Here is a 21288-nt window from a genome sequence, read left to right as displayed (position 1 = left end):
GTGATATTGGTCGGAAATTCTCCTTTTTGTTGTGGTCTTTGCCTGGTTTGGGGATCAGGGTAATGCTAGCTTCATAAAGAGTCTGGAAGTTTTCCTTCTGCTTCAATTTTTTGAAACAGCTTCAGGAGAATTGGTGTTATTTCTTCTTTGAAAGTTTGGTAGAATTCCCCAGGGAATCTGTCAGGTCCTGGGCTCTTGTTTTTTGGGAGGTTTTTGATCACTGATTCGATCTTGTTACTAGCTATTGGTCTATTCAGGTTTTCAATTTCTTCCTGGTTCAATTTTGGGAGTTTTTAGTTCTCCAGGAATGCATCCATTTCATCTAGGTTGCTTAACTTACTGGCATGTAACTGTTGATAATAACTTCTGATGACTGTTTCTATTTCCTTGGTGTTAGTTGTGATCTCTCCCTTTTCATTCATAATTTTATTAATTTGGGCTTTCTCTCTTTTCTTTTGGATTAGTGTGGCTAATGGTTTATCAATCTTATTGATTCTTTCAAAAAACCAGCTTCTAGTTTCATTGATACGTTCTATTGTATCTCTAGTTTCTATCTCATTGATCTCTGCTCTAATCTTGATTATTTCCCTTCTTATGTGTGGAGTTGGTTTAATTTGTTGTTGATTCTCCAGTTCTTTAAGGTGAAGAGACAGCTGGTGTATTCTGGATTTTTCAATTTTTTTGAGGGAGGCTTGGATGGCTATATATTTCCCCCTTAGGACCGCCTTTGCTGTATCCCATAGGTTTTGGACCGAAGTGTCTTCATTCTCATTGGGTTCCATGAATTGTTTAAGTTCTTCTTTGATCTCCTGGTTGATCCAAGCATTCTTAAGCAAGATGGTCTTTAGCTTCCAGGTGTTTGAGTTCCTTCCAAACTTTTCCTTGTGATTGAGCTCCAGTTTCAAAACACTGTGATCTGAGAATATGCAGGGAATAATCTCAATCATTTGGTATCGGTTGATCCCTGATTTGTGACCCAGTATGTGGTCTATTCTGGAGAAGGTTCCATGTGCACTTGAGAAGAATGAGTATTCTGTTGTTTTAGGGTGGAATATTCTGTATATATCTATGAGGTCCATCTGGTCCAATGTGTCATTCAATGCTCTTGTTTCTTTATTGATTTTCTGCTTGGATGATCTGTCTATTACTGAGAGTGGCTTGTTAAGATCTCCTACTATTAATGTATTCTTATCAACATGACTATTTATCTTGATTAATAGTTTTCTTATGTAATTGCCTGCTCCTATATTGGGGGCATAAATATTTACAATTGTTAGATCTTCTTAGTGGATTGTCCCTTTAAGAATTATGTAGTGTCCTTCTGTATCTCTGACTACAGTCTTTAGTTTAAAATCCAATTTATCTGATATGAGAATCGCTACCCCAGCCTTCTTTTGAGGCCCATTGGCATGAAAGATGCTTCTCCATCCCTTCACTTTCAGTCTGGGTGTATCCTTAGGTTTGAAATGGGTCTCTTTTAGACAACATATGGATGGGTCCTGTCATTTTATCCAATCTGCAACCCTGTGCTATTTTATGGCTGCATTTAAGCCATTCACATTGAGAGTGATTATTCATAGATATGTTTTTATTGACATCGTGTTACCTTTGAAGTCTTTTTCTCTGTAGATTGTCTCCATATATTTTTGTTCAATGATATTCTTAGGATTTTTCCTCTTTTATATAATCCCCCTTAATATTTCCTGCACTGTCGGCTTGGTGGTCACATATTCTTTTAAGCCTTGCCGGTCTTGGAAGCTCTTTATCTCTCCATCCATTTTGAATGTCAGTCTTGCTGGATAATGTATTCTTGGCTGCATGTTCTTCTCATTTATTGCCCTGAATATGTCTTGCCAGCCAGATTTCTGTAGACAGGTCTGACGTTATTCTGATGGGTTTTCCTCTGTACATAAGGAGCTTCTTCGTCCTAGCTGCTTTCAAGAGATCCTGTCTACAATTATGATTCTTCATTCTTATTATCAGAATATTTCTAGATTCTATAATCTTGGGGGGGAGACCATTCTGCATCTAGTACATGAACGCTGGTTCCATTCAGGAGATTGGGAAAATTTTCTTAGAGAATTTGTTCCACTATATCTTCTTGTCTTCTTTCTTTCTCCTCCCCCTCAGGGATTCCAATAATTTTGATATTGGAACATTTCTTGACGTCATTTATTTCCCTAATTCTGTTTTCGTGGCTTCTAAGCTGTTTGTTCCAGGCTTCCTCCTGATCCTTTCTCTCTATCTGTTTGTCTTCTAGATCACTAATTCTATCTTCTATCTCAGTTACCCTAGCTTTTAGAGAATTTAGATTAGATTGGAACTCATTGAGAACATTGTGAACATCATCCCTGGTGGCTTTCAGTTCTGCCCTAATCAATTCCATTTTGTAATCCATGGCTTTCTGCAGCCTAGCTATTGCCTGGATAATTGTTAGCCTGAATTCCCTTTCCGACAAATTGTCTATGTCGATAGCCATTAACTCTGTTGCAGAAGGCCCAGCCTCTGAATTTTTCTTCTGTTGGGCACTCCTCCTCCTAGTCATTTTGGTGAGAGGTGGCTGAACGGATGTAGCTGAATGTATCGACCGTGGTGCAGGCATGGTGCGCCCTGGAATGCTTCTGAGCAATCAAGAGTCCCCACCCAACCAAAAGAAAAAAAAAGAGAGAGAGAAAGAGAGAGAGAGAGAGACAGGGGGAAAAAAAGGGAAGATAAAATAAAAGATAAGACCCAGGCCAAATGTGCCCCAAGGTAAGATTTATGAAGTATACAAACAAAAACAGACAGACAAAAAGACTGATAAAAGTGGACGACAAGAGAAAAAAAATTTATACATATATATGAGCAAAACAAAAAAAGAAGCTCATCAAAAAAAAAAAAACCAAAAACCCAAGTATAAGATTTATACACTACCAGGACAAACACAAATACACAGAAACATTGGCAGAAGAAAAAGGTGGGAGAGTGGTTATAAATTCTCAGTGTGGGTGAGGAATGTTATTTTGATTCTTCCTGGATGTATCTTGATATCTTTGTTAAAGGATTCAACTTTCCTGAAATAAAAGGGGATTAAAAATTGGTTTACCGGGGCGCCTGGGTGGCTCAGAGAGTTAAAGCCTCTGCCTTCGGCTCATGTCATGATCCCAGGGTCCTGGGATTGAGCCCCACATTAGGCTCTCTGCTCAGCAGGGAGCCTGCTTCCTCCTCTCTCTGCCTGCCTCTCTGCCTACTTGTGATCTCTGTCTGTCAAATAAATAAATAAACTCTTTAAAAAAATTGGTTTACCTATAAGGGTAGCATTGATTGGGAAAGGGGATTACCCTGAAGCTTAACTCTATATGAATATTAAAAAATAAAAATAAAAAAGAATAAACTAAACTAAACTAAAATTAAAACAAAATTTAAAAATAGAAAAGCAAAAGAAAAACACAGGTGCATGTATTAAAAAGTTCAGGTTAAAAGGTTATTATGGAATTTGATGTACTGGATATCTCACTGTGATGGTAAATAGGTTAAAAAATTATAAAAAATGAATCAGAATAGTGGGAACGAATCAAAAATAAAAGTTGTGGGGCGGCCGGGGTCGGTGAAGGATCTCAAGATGGCTGGGCGAAAACTTGCTCTAAAAACCATTGACTGGGTAGCTTTTGGAGAGATCATACCCCGAAACCAGAAGGCCATTGCTAACTCCCTGAAATCTTGGAATGAGACACTTACCTCCAAGTTGGCTACTCTCCCTGAGAAACCCCCTACTATCGACTGGGCTTACTACAAGGCCAATGTGGCGAAGGCTGGCTTGGTAGATGACTTTGAGAAGAAGTTCAATGCCCTGAAGATTCCTGTGCCAGAGGATAAATACACTGTTCAGGTGGACGCTGAAGAAAAAGAAGATGTGAAAAATTGTGCTGAGTTTTTGTCTGTCTCAAAGACCAGGATTGTGGAATACGAAAAACAGCTGGAGAAGCTAAGGAACATAATTCCGTTTGATCAGATGACCATTGAGGACCTGAATGAAGCCTTCCCAGAAACCAAATTAGACAAGAAGAAGTATCCCTATTGGCCTCACAAGCCAATTGAAAACTTATAAACTTGAGGTGGGGAGAGAGCTCTGGCCCTCGTATTATAAACGCTGGACATTAAAAATAAAAAAAAAATAAATAAAAGTTGTATCTTTTTTTTGGGGGGGGTTGGCTTTCTAGGGGAGGGGTCTGCCACGTGGGTTTTTCAGGCAGTGTTCCCTGAGTTAAGTCCTCCCGCCCCCATCAAGGGGGTGGGCTCTGAGGAAACCGGTTTTTCAGGCTTTTATTCCTTGGAGGTTTTTTTGTTTGTTTGTTCATTTGTTTTCTCTTGACTTGACAGATTTTGATGGTTTTTGGAGGTTTAGAGGAACACAAAGTGCACCCAGACCTCCCTCTCAGAGAGAAGCCTCAGTCTGTTCCCCTCTGGGTGCTGCAGCGCACATAAATTCCACCTTGGCCTCTGGCAGAGCACGTTCCCAGTCACAGTCCCTGGGGATGCAGGAACTCCTGCTTGTACCCAAAACCACAACAGCAGTGGCTGTCTGGGCAGCCTCAGACCGCCAGAGAGGTCCCAAGCAGTGATAGCGCACTGAGATTTTCCCACTGGCTGGGGCTGGGAGTGCTCAGACTTTCCGAGTCTGAGAGTGCCAGGCTGGCGCCTGCACACACCTCTCTCAGGGGAGGGTGTGGGGCACAACTCAGACTCTGGTCGCATGGCCTGCAGGCATGGAGAGTGCAAAAGGCTCTGGTTCTGCCAGCTGGAGACTACAGGCACCTCTCTCAGTCTGATGCGACTCAGACTCTGATAGCATGGCGCTGCGCACATGTGGAGAGTGCAAAAGGCTGTGGTCCTGCCCGCTGGCAAGGCTCCCAGCCCCTCACCTGAGCCACCACCCAGGGGCTCCTAGGCACACTCGTGGCTCAGGGACCAAGACCTGGTTTCTTCACTGCATTCTCTCTGGCTCAGCGCCAGGGGTGGCTGTCCTGGGTCAGGAGACTTAAGCCCTGTCCCCAACTGCCCCGATTCCCACAATTTCCCCCCACGATCCTTTGCTCTTTTTGAGTGCTTTCAAACAGACTCCAAGTTAATGCTGGTTCCCAGTCACAGGGCACTCTCATATTGGGGTATTACATTCCAATGGGTCACTTCTGGTGGCTCCCTCCCCCTTTTGTTTATCTTCTGATATCAGTCCAACATTCCCACTCCGCTTTACCTGCTCACTGTCATCTTCTGCCCCCACAGAGATCCAGAAGTGTATAATTCTAATCTCAGGCTGATTTCATGGGTGATCAGAGCTCTTTGGTAGGTAATCAGCTCACTGTAGGGTACAGGTTGAAATGGCACCTCCTCCTAGTTCCCCGCCATCTTGTCCTCCTCCCCAAGTGGCATTCTGATGGAGGGCACAAACATTTTGATAGGATCCACTGCCCTTTGTTGAATTCCAAGTACTGGTTACTCTGAGTCCTGCCTCTGTTCCCTGCCCTTAGCCTCTTCTAGTTACTCAGCTGTGCCTACTACTTCAGTATTCTGAGTAGAGTAAGAAGTGCCTCTGAGCAGCATTCTGTATGACTAGGGAAACAAAGCAGTCACTCACCTTGCTCTCACTTTCCCCCATGGAAGAAATTGCTGGCTAAGCGGTCTTTCTTGGCCCTGAGCCATACACCTTGAGAGAGGTATGATATGTTTAAAGTGAAGCTGTTCTTCCTACCCTCTTCAATGCATCTGTTCTCAATTTTTTTTTCCTGCAGTGATGTGCTTGAACATCTTCATTGGACTTCTAGCCTCCCACGAAATTACTCTCATCCATGAGCACTTGTCAAAATTCATGCTTTTGTGGGGAGACGATGGTACTTTACTGAAGTCTTTCCTCCAAAATTCACTTTGTAGTGAAATATTTGGATAGTATCTGAACTCAAACTTTTTTACAACACTGTGGAACAGAGCTGGCTTATAGAATAGTAAATGGATTTCTTTACTGAAGTGACAAAAGAACTCATTACAAAATGATAAATGTGCAATATTAAATTCAATGACATACCATCTATTTATAAAAGATAAATATTAGTTGATATAGTCTAAATAAGACTGCTCCAACAAAGATGATCAATTGACCAGTTGCTTTTCAATGCGGGAATTTTTATGTAAGTTATTCCTTAACTCTAAAATACTCCTTTCCATCTATTTTGACTATCTTGCTTTTCCAATTTAGGATTCATCTGCTCTGTAGAGCCTTCCCTTATCCCTGTAGTAACATTCAACCCTCACTTTTCTGACAATGCTTCCTATTTTATGCATTTAACCACTTAATTATTTATAAACTTTGATTTTCTGTTTAATTGTATAGCTTTTCTATTTCCCTTGAGATATGTTCTTCAGAGATAGTAAGTCTAGCATATATGGATGGATGGTTAGACAGATAGATACTTGATAAATTTGATTTGAAATGAATTGAATTGAAATGAAATGAATTCCTACAACATCTCTTTTCCCCCTTCACCTAAATTAGCCATACCTCTGTTCACTCCTATTGTTCCTAGTGCTACTATTTTTTTCTCCCCTTTAAGATAATTTTGAAGTATAAATATCCTATTAAATATAGATGGAAATGTATATGTATTGTGTAGACAATGTATTCATATACCTTGAATTGATCTTAATACTCAATATTGTAATTTTGTCAAAAGGTAAAGACTCATGTAACACTTAGCAGATAGTCAGTTATCATTAACAGACACTGATATCTTACTGTTATTTTTTTAAAGATTTTTACTTATTTATTTGAGAGAGAGCTTACAGGAGCAGGGGGGAGGAGCAGAGGAAGAGGGACAAGCAAACTTCATGCTGAGCATGGAGCCCAACATGGGGCTCAATCTCATAACCCTGAGATCATGACCTGAGCTGAAATCAAGAGTCAGATGCTTAACTGACTGAGCCACCCAGGTGTCCACAGAGACTGATTTTTTTAATTTAATTTTCAGTGGGCTGGGCTCTTTATTCCCATTTCAAAATTGAATTAATAAATTCTGCTCTAACTTACCTCATAGAGATGTTGTAATTATGTATGTGTTTATTTTATATATATGTATGATCTGTGTATTTCACACATATGTGTGTGTATTTCATAATTAAGTAAAATCAGTGTGCTTTGAGGCCAGAGCTGTACATTTTCAAGCAAATATAGTATATGTGTTCAAGTTATAGATAATTCAGAAGCAGCTTATTTAGCACTTATTTATCTATAGGAGAGAATTTCTTTTTTTAATCTTTTCTAAATTGATGTATAATAAATATACAGTGTTATATTAGTTTCAGGTGTGCAATATAATGATTAAACAATTCTCTGCATTACCCAGTGCTCATCATAATAATCCCCTTTATCGGGGTGCCTGGGTGGCTCAGCGGATTAAGCTTCTGCCTTCAGCTTGGGTCATGATCTCAGGGTCCTGGGATCAAGCCCCACATCTAACTCTCTGCTCAGCAGGGAGCTTGCTTCCCCCTCTCTCTCTGCCTGCTGCCCTGCCTGCTTGTGATCTCTCTCTCTCTGTCAAATAAATAAAAAAAATCTAAAAAAAAAATAATAATCTGCTTTATCTATTTCACCCAACTCTCCACCCGTCTCCTATCTGGCAACAACATTTGTTCTCTTTATTCAAGAGTCTGCTATTTTGTTTGTCTTTTTTTTCTTTGTTCATTTGTTTTGTTTCTTAAAATCCACATAAGAGTGAAGTCATATGGTATTTGCCTTTTTCTGTCTGACTTATTTCACTTAGCATTATACCTTCTAGTTCCATTCATGTTTTTGCAAATGGCAAGATCTCATTCTTTTTATCACTCAATATTATTCCATTTTATATATACCGCATCTTCTTTATCCATTTATCTATGGATGAGTACCTGGTTGCTTTTATATCTTGGCTATTGTAAATAATACTGCAAGGCAACCTATTAAGTGGAGGAATATATTAAAAATGATGTGTTCAATATTAAAAATATATAAAGAACTTATAGAACTCAACACCAAAAAGACCAAGCAAAACAAATAAATAATTTGACTTAAAAAGGGGTAGAGGAGGGAGACCTGGATGTCTCACTTGGTTAAGCATCCACTTTTTGCTCAGGTTATGATCCCAGGGTCCTGGGATTGAGTTCTGTATCCAGCTCCTTGCTCAGGGGGAACCTGCTTCTCCCTCTGCCTGCTGCTACCCTTGCTTGTGTGTGCTCACTCATTCTTTCCCTCTCTCTCTCACCAATAAATAAATAAAATCTTTTTTAAAAAATGGGCAGAGGATCTGAATAGACATTTTTCTTTTTTTCTTTTTTTTTTCCATTTTATTTATTTTTTCAGTGTAACAGTATTCATTCTTTTTGCACAACACCCAGTGCTCCATGCAAAACGTGCCCTCCCCATTACCCACCACCTGTTCCCCCAACCTCCCACCCCTGACCCTTCAAAACCCTCAGGTTGTTTTTCAGAGTCCATAGTCTCTTATGGTTCGCCTCCCCTCCCCAATGTCCATAGCCCGCTCCCCCTCTCCCAATCCCACCTCCCCCCAGCAACCCCCAGTTTGTTTTGTGAGATTAAGAGTCATTTATGGTTTGTCTCCCTCCCAATCCCATCTTGTTTCATTTATTCTTCTCCTATCCCCCTACCCCCCCATGTTGCTTCTCCATGTCCTCATATCAGGGAGATCATATGATAGTTGTCTTTCTCCGATTGACTTATTTCACTAAGCATGATACGCTCTAGTTCCATCCACGTCGTCGCAAATGGCAAGATTTCATTTCTTTTGATGGCTGCATAGTATTCCATTGTGTATTTCTAAAGAAGACATAAACATGGCCTACAAACACATGTAAAGATGATCAGCAAATTAAAATCAAATATCACCTTACATCTATCAGAATGGCAAAATAAGACAAGAAATAATACGTGTTGGCAAAGATGTGGAGAAAAAGGATTCCTTGTGCACTGTTCATAGGAATGAAAATTTGTGCGGCCACTGTGGAAAACAGGATAGGAGTTCCTTTAAAACAGAGGGGTGCCTGGGTAGCTCAGTTGGTTAAGCATCTGCTTTTGTATCTGGTCATGATCTCAAGGTCCTGGGTTTGAGCCCCATGTTGGGTTCACTGCTTGGTGGAGAGCCTGCTTCTTTTTTTCCCTCTGCTGCCTCCCCTGCTAGTGTGCATGCTCTCTCTCTCTCTATTAAATAAGGAAATGAAATCTTAAAAAAATTTTAAAATAGAGTTTCCACATGATTCAGTAATTCGAGTACTGTGTATCTATCCAAAGAAAGCAAAACACAACTCAAAAACACTAACACTAACCCCTATGTTCATTGTAGCATTATTTATAGTAACTGAGATATGGAAGAAGTAGAGAGTTTCTTTGCAAAGCACTGTTTCTCAAATTTGCTAAAGGTACTCTGATGAGAGTCAAATTAATATCTCTTCCAGGCACTAAAATTCACGAGAAGCAAAGATCTAGTTAGAGTATAAGAGAAAGGAAAAACTTAATTATAGGCAGCATCTAACAACCTAAGCAACCATCATGCATTTGAATATGAATTACACTAGGCATAAACAAATTAATCAGAAATTCAGCAGAATGTAGAAAATAAGGTAGTTAAGCCAAAATATGTGCCTTTTGTTCAATATTAGATTTTTTGTTTTGAAAAGTTAAAAATTCCTTAATTTTTTATTCCTGGTACCACTACCACAATTTACAGGGCAATATACCTGATGTAATGAAAAGAAAAAGAAAAAGACGAAGCTACAACAGATAAAAGACCTCAGGAATGTACATCTAACTGACACTACATTGCATTAGTCAATAGCTGCACTTTTTGCAAACTGTGGCTATGACAATCCTGAACAAGAAGGGTTTCCTGTTTAAGCTGCAGTAACCTTTCTGACTATGGATCATCGTTCCTTCTGTGGCAGATTTTTACAGTTCCTCTAAAGCATTTGGGACGACTGTCTCAAAGTAACCTGCAGCTTTCCTGACAACTCCTCGCTCTCTCTCCTGCTAAGAACTGTAGCCCTTTTCTTCTGAAAAATTTTTAGAACCTTCTGCTACCATATCCACTACTTCCACCACCAGAGCCATAACCACCACCATAGGGACTGCCCGAGCTTCTTCCGCCAAAACTGCCCCCCTTCATGGGTCCATAATTTGATTGCTGTTGTCCACGATAATTTCCAAAATCATTATAGTTCCCACCACCACCATAGTTACCACCTCCAAAACTTCCTCCTTCATTGTAACCATCATATCCTCCACCACCTCCATATCCACCTCCTTGGTTTCCATATCCTGGTCCACCACCTCCATAGCCTCCTCTACTACTATAACCAGGATCACCACCATAGTTGCCACCATCACCTCAAAATCCATTATATCCACCATCACCTCCTCCATAACTACCTCTGCTGCCACCACCACCACCACCATAGCCTCCTCTTCCACCAAAGTTTCCACCACGGCCAAAGTTACCACCACCTCCAAAGTTTCCTCCATGACCCATGAAGTTGCCAGATCCACCTCCACGACCTCTTTGTGATCCAGCAGACTGCATTTCTTGTTTAGAAAGGGCCTTTTTCACTTCACAATTATGCCCATTAATAGTGTGGTATTTCTGAACAACAATTTTATCAACTGTATCATGATCATCAAAAGTTACAAAAGCAAATCCTCTCTTTTTTCCACTCTGCCTGTCTTCCATAACTTCTATGGTTTCAATCTTGCCATACTTTTCAAAGTAGTCTCTCAAATTATACTCTTCTGCATCTTCTTTAATACCACCAACAAAAATGTTCTTCACTGTTAGATGGGCACCAGGCTTTACAGAATCCTCTCTAGAAACAGCTCTCTTTGGTTCCACTACATGCCCATCAACCTTGTGTGGTCGGGCACACATTGCTGCATCCACCTCTTCAACACAAGAGTAAGTCACAAAACCAAAACCCCTGGAACGTTTTATTTGGGGGTCTCTCATCACCACACAATCTGTAAGTGTACCCCATGTTTTAAAATGTTCTCTTAAACTATCATCTGTAGTTTCAAAACTCAAACCATGAATAAAGAGTTTTCTCAACTGCTCTGGTTCCTTTTGATCATGGCCATTTTGAGACTGGACTCCCCTCTTCCAACTCAAGTTCAATATGGGGCTCAATATTAGATTTAACTAAATGTGATTGCCAACACTTGGCATTTTTTACCTACAAAAATATCAATTTCTTACAGTTCAGCCTAATAGTATTAAGGTATTGAATTATATGGCAAGATTCCTATCAAAACCTGTTTTCTTGATAACAGTAAAGCAGAGGAGCAGGTTAAATGACTTGCCCAATGAGACAGTCAAGACCATATACTCAAGTTTTATTTTTTTTTCTAGCTAAATTCTACATAACAACCCATTACATTATTTTCATCATTGGCATATTGTTTTATTCTTTATATTAAATCATCTCAGAATTCAGTAGGCCTTAATTTTGCTCTATATTTGTACCACTTAGTTAATACTTTTGGGGAAGAGGCATTAGAAAGAATACTAGATGAAGAATTAAAAAATAAATCCAAGTACTAGTCTTAGATTTTCCGCTGTAATTCCCTTAAAATCCCTTAAAACCTTGATAAGACAGTATGTGAAAGATTAATTCCTTTACCTAGGATTTCTGTGAATCTGGAGGAGTATTGGTATTTTTTCTTCTTTATCATAAGTCTAAGCTTATGCTTCTGTTGAATTTATTCATTTATGGATTATTTGCTCTTCTTCCACAGGCTGTCCTTATCTTACAACATACTGACTTAGATATAGAATTGACCCTCTTCATAAATATTATTTTTTTAAAGAAAGAAGGATGAGAAAGAGGGAGAAAAAAGAGAAGGAAGGAGAATAAAAAGAACAAAGAAAAAGAACCACCTTATTTAAGGCATTTATGTATATAAGAGGTTTAATGATGGTTTGGAGAGAGGGGGAGATTTAAGTTGAAAGAATGTGGGGCACCTGCGTGGCTTAGTGGTTAAGCTTCTGCTTTTGGCTCAGGTCATGATCCTAGGGTCCTGGGATCAAACCCCCGCATCCTGCTCTCTGCTCTGCGGGAAATCTGCTTCTCCCTTTTCCACTCTCCCTACTTGTTTCCCCTCTCTCTCTGTGTCTCTCTGTCATATAAATACATAAAATCTTTTAAAAAATACAATAAAATAGGGACACCTGGGTGGCTCAGTGGGTTAAAGCCTCTGCCTTTCGCTCGGGTCATGATCCCAGAGTCCTGGGATCCAGCCCTGCGTCGGGCTCTCTGCTTGGCGGGGAGCGTGCTTCCTCCTCTCTCTCTCTCTGCCTGCCTCTCTCCCTACTTGTGATCTCTATCTGTCAAATAAATAAAATCTTAAAAAAGAATAAATGGAAAGAATGTATACATCAAATTGTATAATCTTGGAAGTGCTCAGGTCGCTCAGTGGGTTAACTCTCTGACTCTTCATCTCAGGGTTGTAAGTTCAAGCCCCATGTTGGAATTCATGCTTGGTGTGGAGCCCAATTAAAAAAAAAAATTGCATACTCTTTAAAGATACTTCAGAGACCCTAAAGTTTGCTGACAATCCATCTCTTTACCTCTTCTATTTATTCTTCTGTGCTATCCTTATCCACGAATTCCTGCTCATTTCTAATGTAGAACAACTTAGCTTTCTCTTGTTTTCTTGTCTTCAGCTACTTATGTTCTCAGAATCTCATATTTTATTTCCCAATGTCATATCAAAATTTCTTTCTAATAGAAAAGAGTTGATTCCTCAATAGAAAAGAAATTTTTCTGTTTACTATAAAGATTTTTGTCACCCTGCTATAACAGGGTGAATTTGGTTAAAAATTATATTTATACTCTCTAAAATCTAATTTTTTCCTCAGAAAGTTGGAGATGTTCTACTTGATTTGCCTGTATCTCAAAGTAATAAGCATCAAATGGGTTATAAATATATGAAAGTGTCATAAAAACTTTTATACACATTTAAGAACTTTCATGTGGGAGAGAGCATGGTGAAAATAACACTAGACATCAGTTGGAAATAATATGTCCTTACATTGTGCATGATTTAATTTATTCCTTGTAATAATATTGAATAGTCATTACTGCCAATTTTACACGTGAAGAAACTGATACACAGAAATGCCAAGTAATTTGAAATGCCAGACAGTTTTAAGGTAGGAGAATCAGGATTTAAGTCCAAGTTTAATTGCCTATAAAACTTGTGGATATATTTGTTTTTCATTATATCTCACATCCAAATCTGAGTTACTAGTGTGTGTACATTTAATTTATTAGAATTTCAGTGTTTTTATTTGTAAGTCAGAAATAATACCTGTGCTGCCTACCTCACAAGGATTTTCAAGAATCAAATGAAAGATGTTGAAAATCTGAAAACTGGCTAAATTTAGTTAGTATTTCCTTATTGAGAAGTGGATGCAAGCAAAGTGAAAGTACATACACATACTTAAGTAAAGAATATTTAAGGGACGCCTGGGTGGCTCAGTTGGTTAAGCGGCTGCCTTCAGCTCAGGTCATGATCCCAGCATCCTGGGATCGAGTCCCACATGGGGCTCCTTGCTCGGCGGGGAGCCTGCTTCGCCCTCTCTGTCTGCCTGCAACTCTGTCTGCCTGTGCTTGCTCTCTCTCTCTCTCTCTAACAAATAAATAAAATCTTAAAAAAAAAAAAGTAAAGAATATTTAAATTCAAATGAAGATAACTGAGATTTTGTTGAGGGCAAAAAATTCAAGAGCTAAGGACTTCAGTCTTTGATTCAATAGAATGACTTTGCAGAATGGCAGTCAGATTTCTCTGGCCATAGGATTATGCCCCTACACATACATTCTGCATGTTTCTTTTATTAGAAACAAAATAAATCATAATTAAAAATCATAATATAAGATTTAGTCAAGAATGTCAGTTCTAGCCAATGTTCTAGAGTTAGCACAGATTCAACTCAGTGTCCTAAATCATCTATATTAATGATCCTGAGTCTTTTACAAATATAAGAAGTGTTAAGTATAGTCTACTTACTAAATCAGTATAGTCAGCTTACTAAATATACTATAAATATGTAAAAAATATTTAAAGCACAAATTTTAGAAGGTCTTAAGTACCTGCATTTATCTACTCAAGAATCCTATTTCTTGAATGCCTACAACAATTAAATAAGATTTTGTTACATTGGTTTCTTTTTGAAATCATTTAAATTTTTGGCCTTTTAAGACACTCAGAACATTTCCAAATTTTGAGATGTATCTCTCTCATTATGTAGGTACTGACAACTGAAACTAAAAGATTAAAATCATTGATATAACAAATATTTGTAAGTGTTAATGTTTAAAAATACACACTGTAACGAGGAGTCAAGATGGCGGAGAAGTAGCAGCCTGAGACTACATCAGGTAGCAGGAGATGAGCTCGATAGCTTATCTAAACATAGCAAACACCTACAAATCCAACGGGAGAGCGAAGAGAAGAAGAACAGCAACTCTAGAAACAGAAAATCAACCACTTTCTGAAAGGTAGGACTGGCGGAGAAGTGAATCTAAAACGACGGGAAGATAGACCGCGGGGGGAGGGGCCGTCTCCCGGCAAGCGGCGGAGGAACGGAGCACAAAATCAGGACTTTTAAAAGTCTGTTCCACTGAGGGACATTGCTCCAGGGGCTAAACCGGGGTGAAGCCCACGCGGGGCCAGCGTGGCCCCAGGCCCCGCAAGGTCACAGAAGGATCGGGGGTGTCAGAGTGTCGGAGAGCTCGCAGGTATTAGAACGGAGAAATCGGCTGCAAAGACAGAGCCGAGGACTGAACTCTCAGCTCGGGGTTACCTTGAACTGGTCGCGGGCTGGGTGAGCTCGGAGCGCGGCTAGAGGCTGGGGATACGGGAGTGATTGGGTGCTGTCCTCTGGGGGCGCACTGAGGAGTGGGGCCCCAGGCTCTCGGCTCCTCCGGGCCGGAGACTGGGAGGCCGCCATTTTCATTCCCGTCCTCCAGAACTCTACGGAAAGCGTTCAGGGAACAGAAGCTCCCAAAAGCGAACCCGAGCCGATTACTTAGTCCGGCCGCCGGTAAGGGCGGTGCAATCCCGCCTCGGGCAAAGACACTTGAGAGTCACTACAACAGGCCCCTCCCCCAGAAGATCAACAAAATATCCAGCCAGGACGAAGTTCATCTATCAAGGAGAAAGCAGATTCAATTCCTAAGACAGCAGAGCAATTCCAGAGGAGGAGAAAGCAAAGCACGGAACTCATGGCTTTCTCCCCATGATTCTTTAGTCTTGCGGCTACTTCAATTTTTTTTTCTTTTTTCAATTTTTTATTTTTTTTTCTTTTTTCAATTTTTTTTCTTTTTCTTTTTTCTTCTTCTGCTAAATTTTTTAAAAAACTTTTACCCTTTTCTTTTTTAACGTTTTTTGACTAGTTCATCTAAATATATATATTTTTTCTTTCTTTTTTATATTTTTTTATTTGTTTTATTTTTTAAAAATTTTTTTTTCTTTTTTTTCAGAACCTGTTTTTTATCCCCTTCCCCCCCCCCCCCCCCACAATTTGGGGTCTCTTCTGATTTGGTTACAGCGCATTTTTCCGGGGTCTTTGCCACCCTATTAGTAGTTTATTTGCTCCTTCATATCCTCTTATCTGGACAAAATGACAAGGCGGAAAAAATCACCACAAACAAAAGAACAAGAGACAGTACCGAAGGCTAGGGACCTAATCAACACAGACATTGGTACTATGTCAGATCAAGAGTTCAGAATGACGATTCTGAACATTCTAGCCGGGCTCGAAAAAGGCATGGAAGATATTAGAGAAACCCTCTCTGGAGATATTAAAGCCCTTTCTGGAGAAATTAAAGAACTAAAGTCTAACCAAGTTGAAATCAAAAAAGCTATTAATGAGGTGCAATCAAAAATGGAGGCTCTCACTGCTAGGATCAATGAGGCAGAAGAAAGAATTAGTGATATAGAAAACCAAATGACAGAGAATAAGGAAGCCGAGCAAAAGAGGGACAAACAGCTACTGGACCATGAGGGGAGAATTCGAGAGATAAGTGACACCATAAGACGAAACAACATTAGAATAATTGGGATTCCAGAAGAAGAAGAAACAGAGAGGGGAGCAGAGGGTCTATTGGAGAGAATCATTGGAGAGAATTTCCCTAATATGGCAAAGGGAACAAGCATTAAAATCCAGGAGATGCAGAGAACCCCCCTCAAAGTCAACAAGAATAGGTCCACACCCCGTCACCTAATAGTAAAATTTACAAGTCTTAGTGACAAAGAGAAAATCCTGAAAGCAGCCCGAGAAAAGAAATCAGTAACATACAATGGTAAAAATATTAGATTGGCGGCAGACTTATCCACAGAGACCTGGCAGGCCAGAAAGAGCTGGCATGATATATTCAGAGCACTCAACGAGAAAAACATGCAGCCAAGAATACTCTATCCAGCTAGGCTATCATTGAAAATAGAAGGAGAGATAAAAAGCTTCCAGGACAAACAAAAACTGAAAGAATTTGCAAACACCAAACCAGCTCTCCAGGAAATATTGAAAGGGGTCCTCTAAGCAAAGAGAGAGCCTAAAAGTAGTAGATCAGAAAGGTACAGAGACAATATACAGTAACAGTCACCTTACAGGCTACTAATGGCACTAAATTCATATCTCTCAATAGTTACCCTGAATGTTAATGGGCTAAATGCCCCAATCAAAAGACACAGGGTATCAGAATGGATAAAAAAACAAAACCCATCAGTATGTTGCCTACAAGAAACTCATTTTAGACGCGAAGACACCTCCAGATTGAAAGTGAGGGGGTGGAAAACAATTTACCATGCTAATGGGCATCAGAAGAAAGCTGGGGTGGCAATCCTTCTATCAGATCAATTAGATTTTAAGCCAAAGACTATAATAAGAGATGAGGAAGGACACTATATCCTACTCAAAGGGTCTGTCCAACAAGAAGATCTAACAATTTTAAATATCTATGCCCCTAACGTGGGAGCAGCCAACTATATCAACCAATTAATAACAAAATCAAAGAAACACATCAATAATAATACAATAATAGTAGGGGACTTTAACACTCCCCTCACTGAAATGGACAGATCATCCAAGCAAAAGATCAACAAGGAAATAAAGGCCTTAAATGACACACTGGACCAGATGGACATCACAGATATATTCAGAACATTTCATCCCAAAGCAACAGAATACACATTCTTCTCTAGTGCACATGGAACCTTCTCCAGAATAGATCACATCCTGGGTCACAAATCAGGTCTCAACCTGTATCAAAAGATTAGGATTATTCCCTGCATATTTTCAGACCACAATGCTCTGAAGCTAGAACTCAATCACAAGACGAAAGCTGGAAAGAACCCAAATACATGGAGACTAAACAGCATCCTTCTAAAGAATGAATGGGTCAACCAGGAAATTAAAGAAGAATTGAAAAAATTCATGGAAACAAATGATAATGAAAACACAACAGTTCAAAATCTGTGGGACACAGCAAAGGCAGTCCTGAGAGGAAAATATATAGCGGTACAAGCCTTTCTCAAGAAACAAGAAAGGTCTCAAGTACACAACCTAACCCTACGCGTAAAGGAGCTGGAGAAAGAACAAGAAAGAAACCCTAAACCCAGCAGGAGAAGAGAAATCATAAAGATCAGAGCAGAAATCAATGAAATAGAAACCAAAAAAACAATAGAAAAAATCAATGAAACTAGGAGCTGGTTCTTTGAAAGAATCAATAGGATTGATAAACCCCTGGCCAGACTCATCAAAAAGAAAAGAGAAAGGACCCAAATCAATAAAATCATGAATAAAAGAGGAGAGATCACAACTAACACCAAAGAAATACAGACAATTATAAGAACATACTATGAGCAACTCTACGCCAACAAATTGGCCAATCTGGAAGAAATGGATACATTCCTAGAGACATATAAACTACCACAACTGAACCAGGAAGAAATAGAAAACCTGAACAGGCCCATAACCAGTAAGGAGATTGAAACAGTCATCAAAAATCTCCAAACAAACAAAAGCCCAGGGCCAGACGGCTTCCCAGGGGAATTCTACCAAACATTTAAAGAAGAACTCATTCCTATTCTCCTGAAACTGTTCCAAAAAATAGAAATGGAAGGAAAACTTCCAAACTCATTCTATGAGGCCAGCATCACCTTGATCCCAAAACCAGACAAGGATCCCACCAAAAAAGAGAACTACAGACCAATATCCTTGATGAACACAGACGCAAAAATTCTCGCCAAAATACTAGCCAATAGGATTCAACAGTACATTAAAAGGATTATTCACCACGATCAAGTGGGATTTATTCCAGGGCTGCAGGGTTGGTTCAACATCCGCAAATCAATCAATGTGATAGAACACATTAATAAAAGAAAGAACAAGAACCATATGATACTCTCAATAGATGCTGAAAAAGCATTTGACAAAGTACAGCATCCCTTCCTGATCAAAACTCTTCAAAGTGTAGGGATAGAGGGCACATACCTCAATATTATCAAAGCCATCTATGAAAAACCCACCGCAAATATCATTCTCAATGGAGAAAAACTGAAAGCTTTTCCATTAAGGTCAGGAACACGGCAGGGATGTCCATTATCACCACTGCTATTCAACATAGTATTAGAAGTCCTAGCCTCAGCAATCAGACAACAAAAAGAAATTAAAGGCATCCAAATTGGTAAAGAAGAAGTCAAACTATCACTCTTCGCAGATGATATGATACTATATGTGGAAAACCCAAAAGACTCCACTCCAAAACTGCTAGAACTTGTACAGGAATTCAGTAAAGTGTCAGGATATAAAATCAATGCACAGAAATCAGTTGCATTTCTGTACACCAACAACAAGACTGAAGAAAGAGAAATTAAGGAGTCAATCCCATTCACAATTGTACCCAAAACTATAAGATACCTAGGAATAAACCTAACCAAAGAGACTAAGAATCTATACACAGAAAATTATAAAGTACTCATGAAAGAAATTGAGGAAGACACAAAAAAATGGAAAAATGTTCCATGCTCCTGGATTGGAAGAATAAATATTGTGAAAATGTCTATGCTACCTAAAGCAATCTACACATTTAATGCAATCCCTATCAAAATACCATCCATTTTTTTCAAAGAAATGGAACAAATAATCCTAAAATTTATATGGAACCAGAAAAGACCTCGAATAGCCAAAGGAATATTGAAGAACAAAGCCAAAGTTGGTGGCATCACAATTCCGGACTTCAAGCTCTATTACAAAGCTGTCATCATCAAGACAGCATGGTACTGGCACAAAAACAGACACATAGACCAGTGGAACAGAATAGAGAGCCCAGAAATCAACCCTCAACTCTATGGTCAACTAATCTTCGACAAAGCAGGAAAGAATGTCCAATGGAAAAAAGACAGCCTCTTCAATAAATGGTGCTGGGAAAATTGGACAGCCACATGCAGAAAAATGAAATTGGACCACTTCCTTACACCACACACGAAAATAGACTCCAAATGGATGAAGGACCTCAATGTGAGAAAGGAATCCATCAAAATCCTTGAGGAGAACGCAGGCAGCAACTTCTTCGACCTCAGCCGCAGCAACATCTTCCTAGGAACAACGGCAAAGGCAAGGGAAGCAAGGGCGAAAATGAACTATTGGGATTTCATCAAGATCAAAAGCTTTTGCACAGCAAAGGAAACAGTTAACAAAACCAAAAGACAGCTGACAGAATGGGAGAAGATATTTGCAAACGACATATCAGATAAAGGGCTAGTATCCAAAATCTATAAGGAACTTAGCAAACTCAACACCCAAAGAACAAACAATCCAATCAAGAAATGGGCAGAGGACATGAACAGACATTTCTGCAAAGAAGACATCCAGATGGCCAACAGACACATGAAAAAGTGCTCCACGTCACTCGGCATCAGGGAAATACAAATCAAAACCACAATGAGATATCACCTCACACCAGTCAGAATGGCTAAAATTAACAAGTCAGGAAATGACAGATGCTGGCGAGGATGTGGAGAAAGGGGAACCCTCCTCCACTGTTGGTGGGAATGCAAGCTGGTGCAACCACTCTGGAAAACAGCATGGAGGTTCCTCAAAATGTTGAAAATAGAACTACCCTATGACCCAGCAATTGCACTACTGGGTATTTACCCTAAAGATACAAACATAGTGATCCGAAGGGGCACGTGTACCCGAATGTTTATAGCAGCAATGTCTACAATAGCCAGACTATGGAAAGAACCTAGATGTCCATCAACAGATGAATGGATCAAGAAGATGTGGTATATATACACAATGGAATACTATGCAGCCATCAAAAGAAATGAAATCTTGCCATTTGCGACGACGTGGATGGAACTAGAGCGTATCATGCTTAGTGAAATAAGTCAATCGGAGAAAGACAACTATCATATGATCTCCCTGATATGAGGACATGGAGAAGCAACGTGGGGGGGTAGGGGGATAGGAGAAGAATAAATGAAACAAGATGGGATTGGGAGGGAGACAAACCATAAATGACTCTTAATCTCACAAAACAAACTGGGGGTTGCTGGGGGGAGGTGGGATTGGGAGAGGGGGAGCGGGCTATGGACATTGGGGAGGGGAGGCGAAGCATAAGAGACTATGGACTCTGAAAAACAACCTGAGGGTTTTGAAGGGTCAGGGGTGGGAGGTTGGGGGAACAGGTGGTGGGTGATGGGGAGGGCACGTTTTGCATGGAGCACTGGGTGTTGTGCAAAAAGAATGAATACTGTTACGCTGAAAAAATTAATAAAAAGGGAAAAAAAATACACACTGTATACTCCAAACAAAAATAGTATAATTTCAGCAAAAATTCAAAATTCTAGCAAGGCCCTTTAAATTTTAAAATATTTATGATTATATATAATTTGTTTGAGATATCCAAATAGAGGAGTATTAAACAAATTTTGTAAACATGATGCATATGTGATTTGTCTTTATTTCTTTATTTATTGTCTTTATTTATTTATTTCTGCTCATTATGCTATGACTAAAAAGCTTTATAAGAGTGTGTATATATTTTTTATCAGCTAAGGTTTACATTGTTGTATTTTGGGTTACAATTTAACTTTGACCATTATATATTAATTTATAAATAAATTTCACATGAAGTTGATGAATTTTGCCCTATAATATTACCTTTTAAGTTATGGTATAATACAATCATTAAGTTAGAAATCTCATTTAGTTTTAG

The 21288-nt window shown here is 39.3% G+C and overlaps 1 protein-coding gene and 1 pseudogene across 1 annotated transcript; one reads left to right on the top strand and one right to left on the bottom strand.

The window, feature by feature from the left end:
• Nucleotides 1-3576: 3576 nt before the first annotated feature.
• On the top strand, nucleotides 3577-4163 carry LOC123929733 (ATP synthase subunit d, mitochondrial). Its single transcript, XM_045985734.1, has one exon. The coding sequence runs from the start codon at nucleotides 3602-3604 to the stop codon at nucleotides 4085-4087; it is 486 nt and encodes a 161-aa protein (XP_045841690.1). The 5' UTR covers nucleotides 3577-3601; the 3' UTR covers nucleotides 4088-4163.
• A 5763-nt stretch (nucleotides 4164-9926) lies between these two features.
• Nucleotides 9927-21288, bottom strand: part of LOC123930037 — a 158352-nt pseudogene continuing 146990 nt past the window's right edge.

Source organism: Meles meles, chromosome 18 (genome assembly GCF_922984935.1).
Source record: "Meles meles chromosome 18, mMelMel3.1 paternal haplotype, whole genome shotgun sequence".
Taxonomy (NCBI): domain Eukaryota; kingdom Metazoa; phylum Chordata; class Mammalia; order Carnivora; family Mustelidae; genus Meles; species Meles meles.
This window is presented reverse-complemented; position numbering and strand designations above follow the sequence as displayed.

Excerpts from the sequence above, each read along its gene's own strand:
- LOC123929733 (XM_045985734.1), top strand. The coding sequence starts at position 3,602 with ATGGCTGGGCGAAAACTTGCTCTAAAAACCATTGACTGGGTAGCTTTT.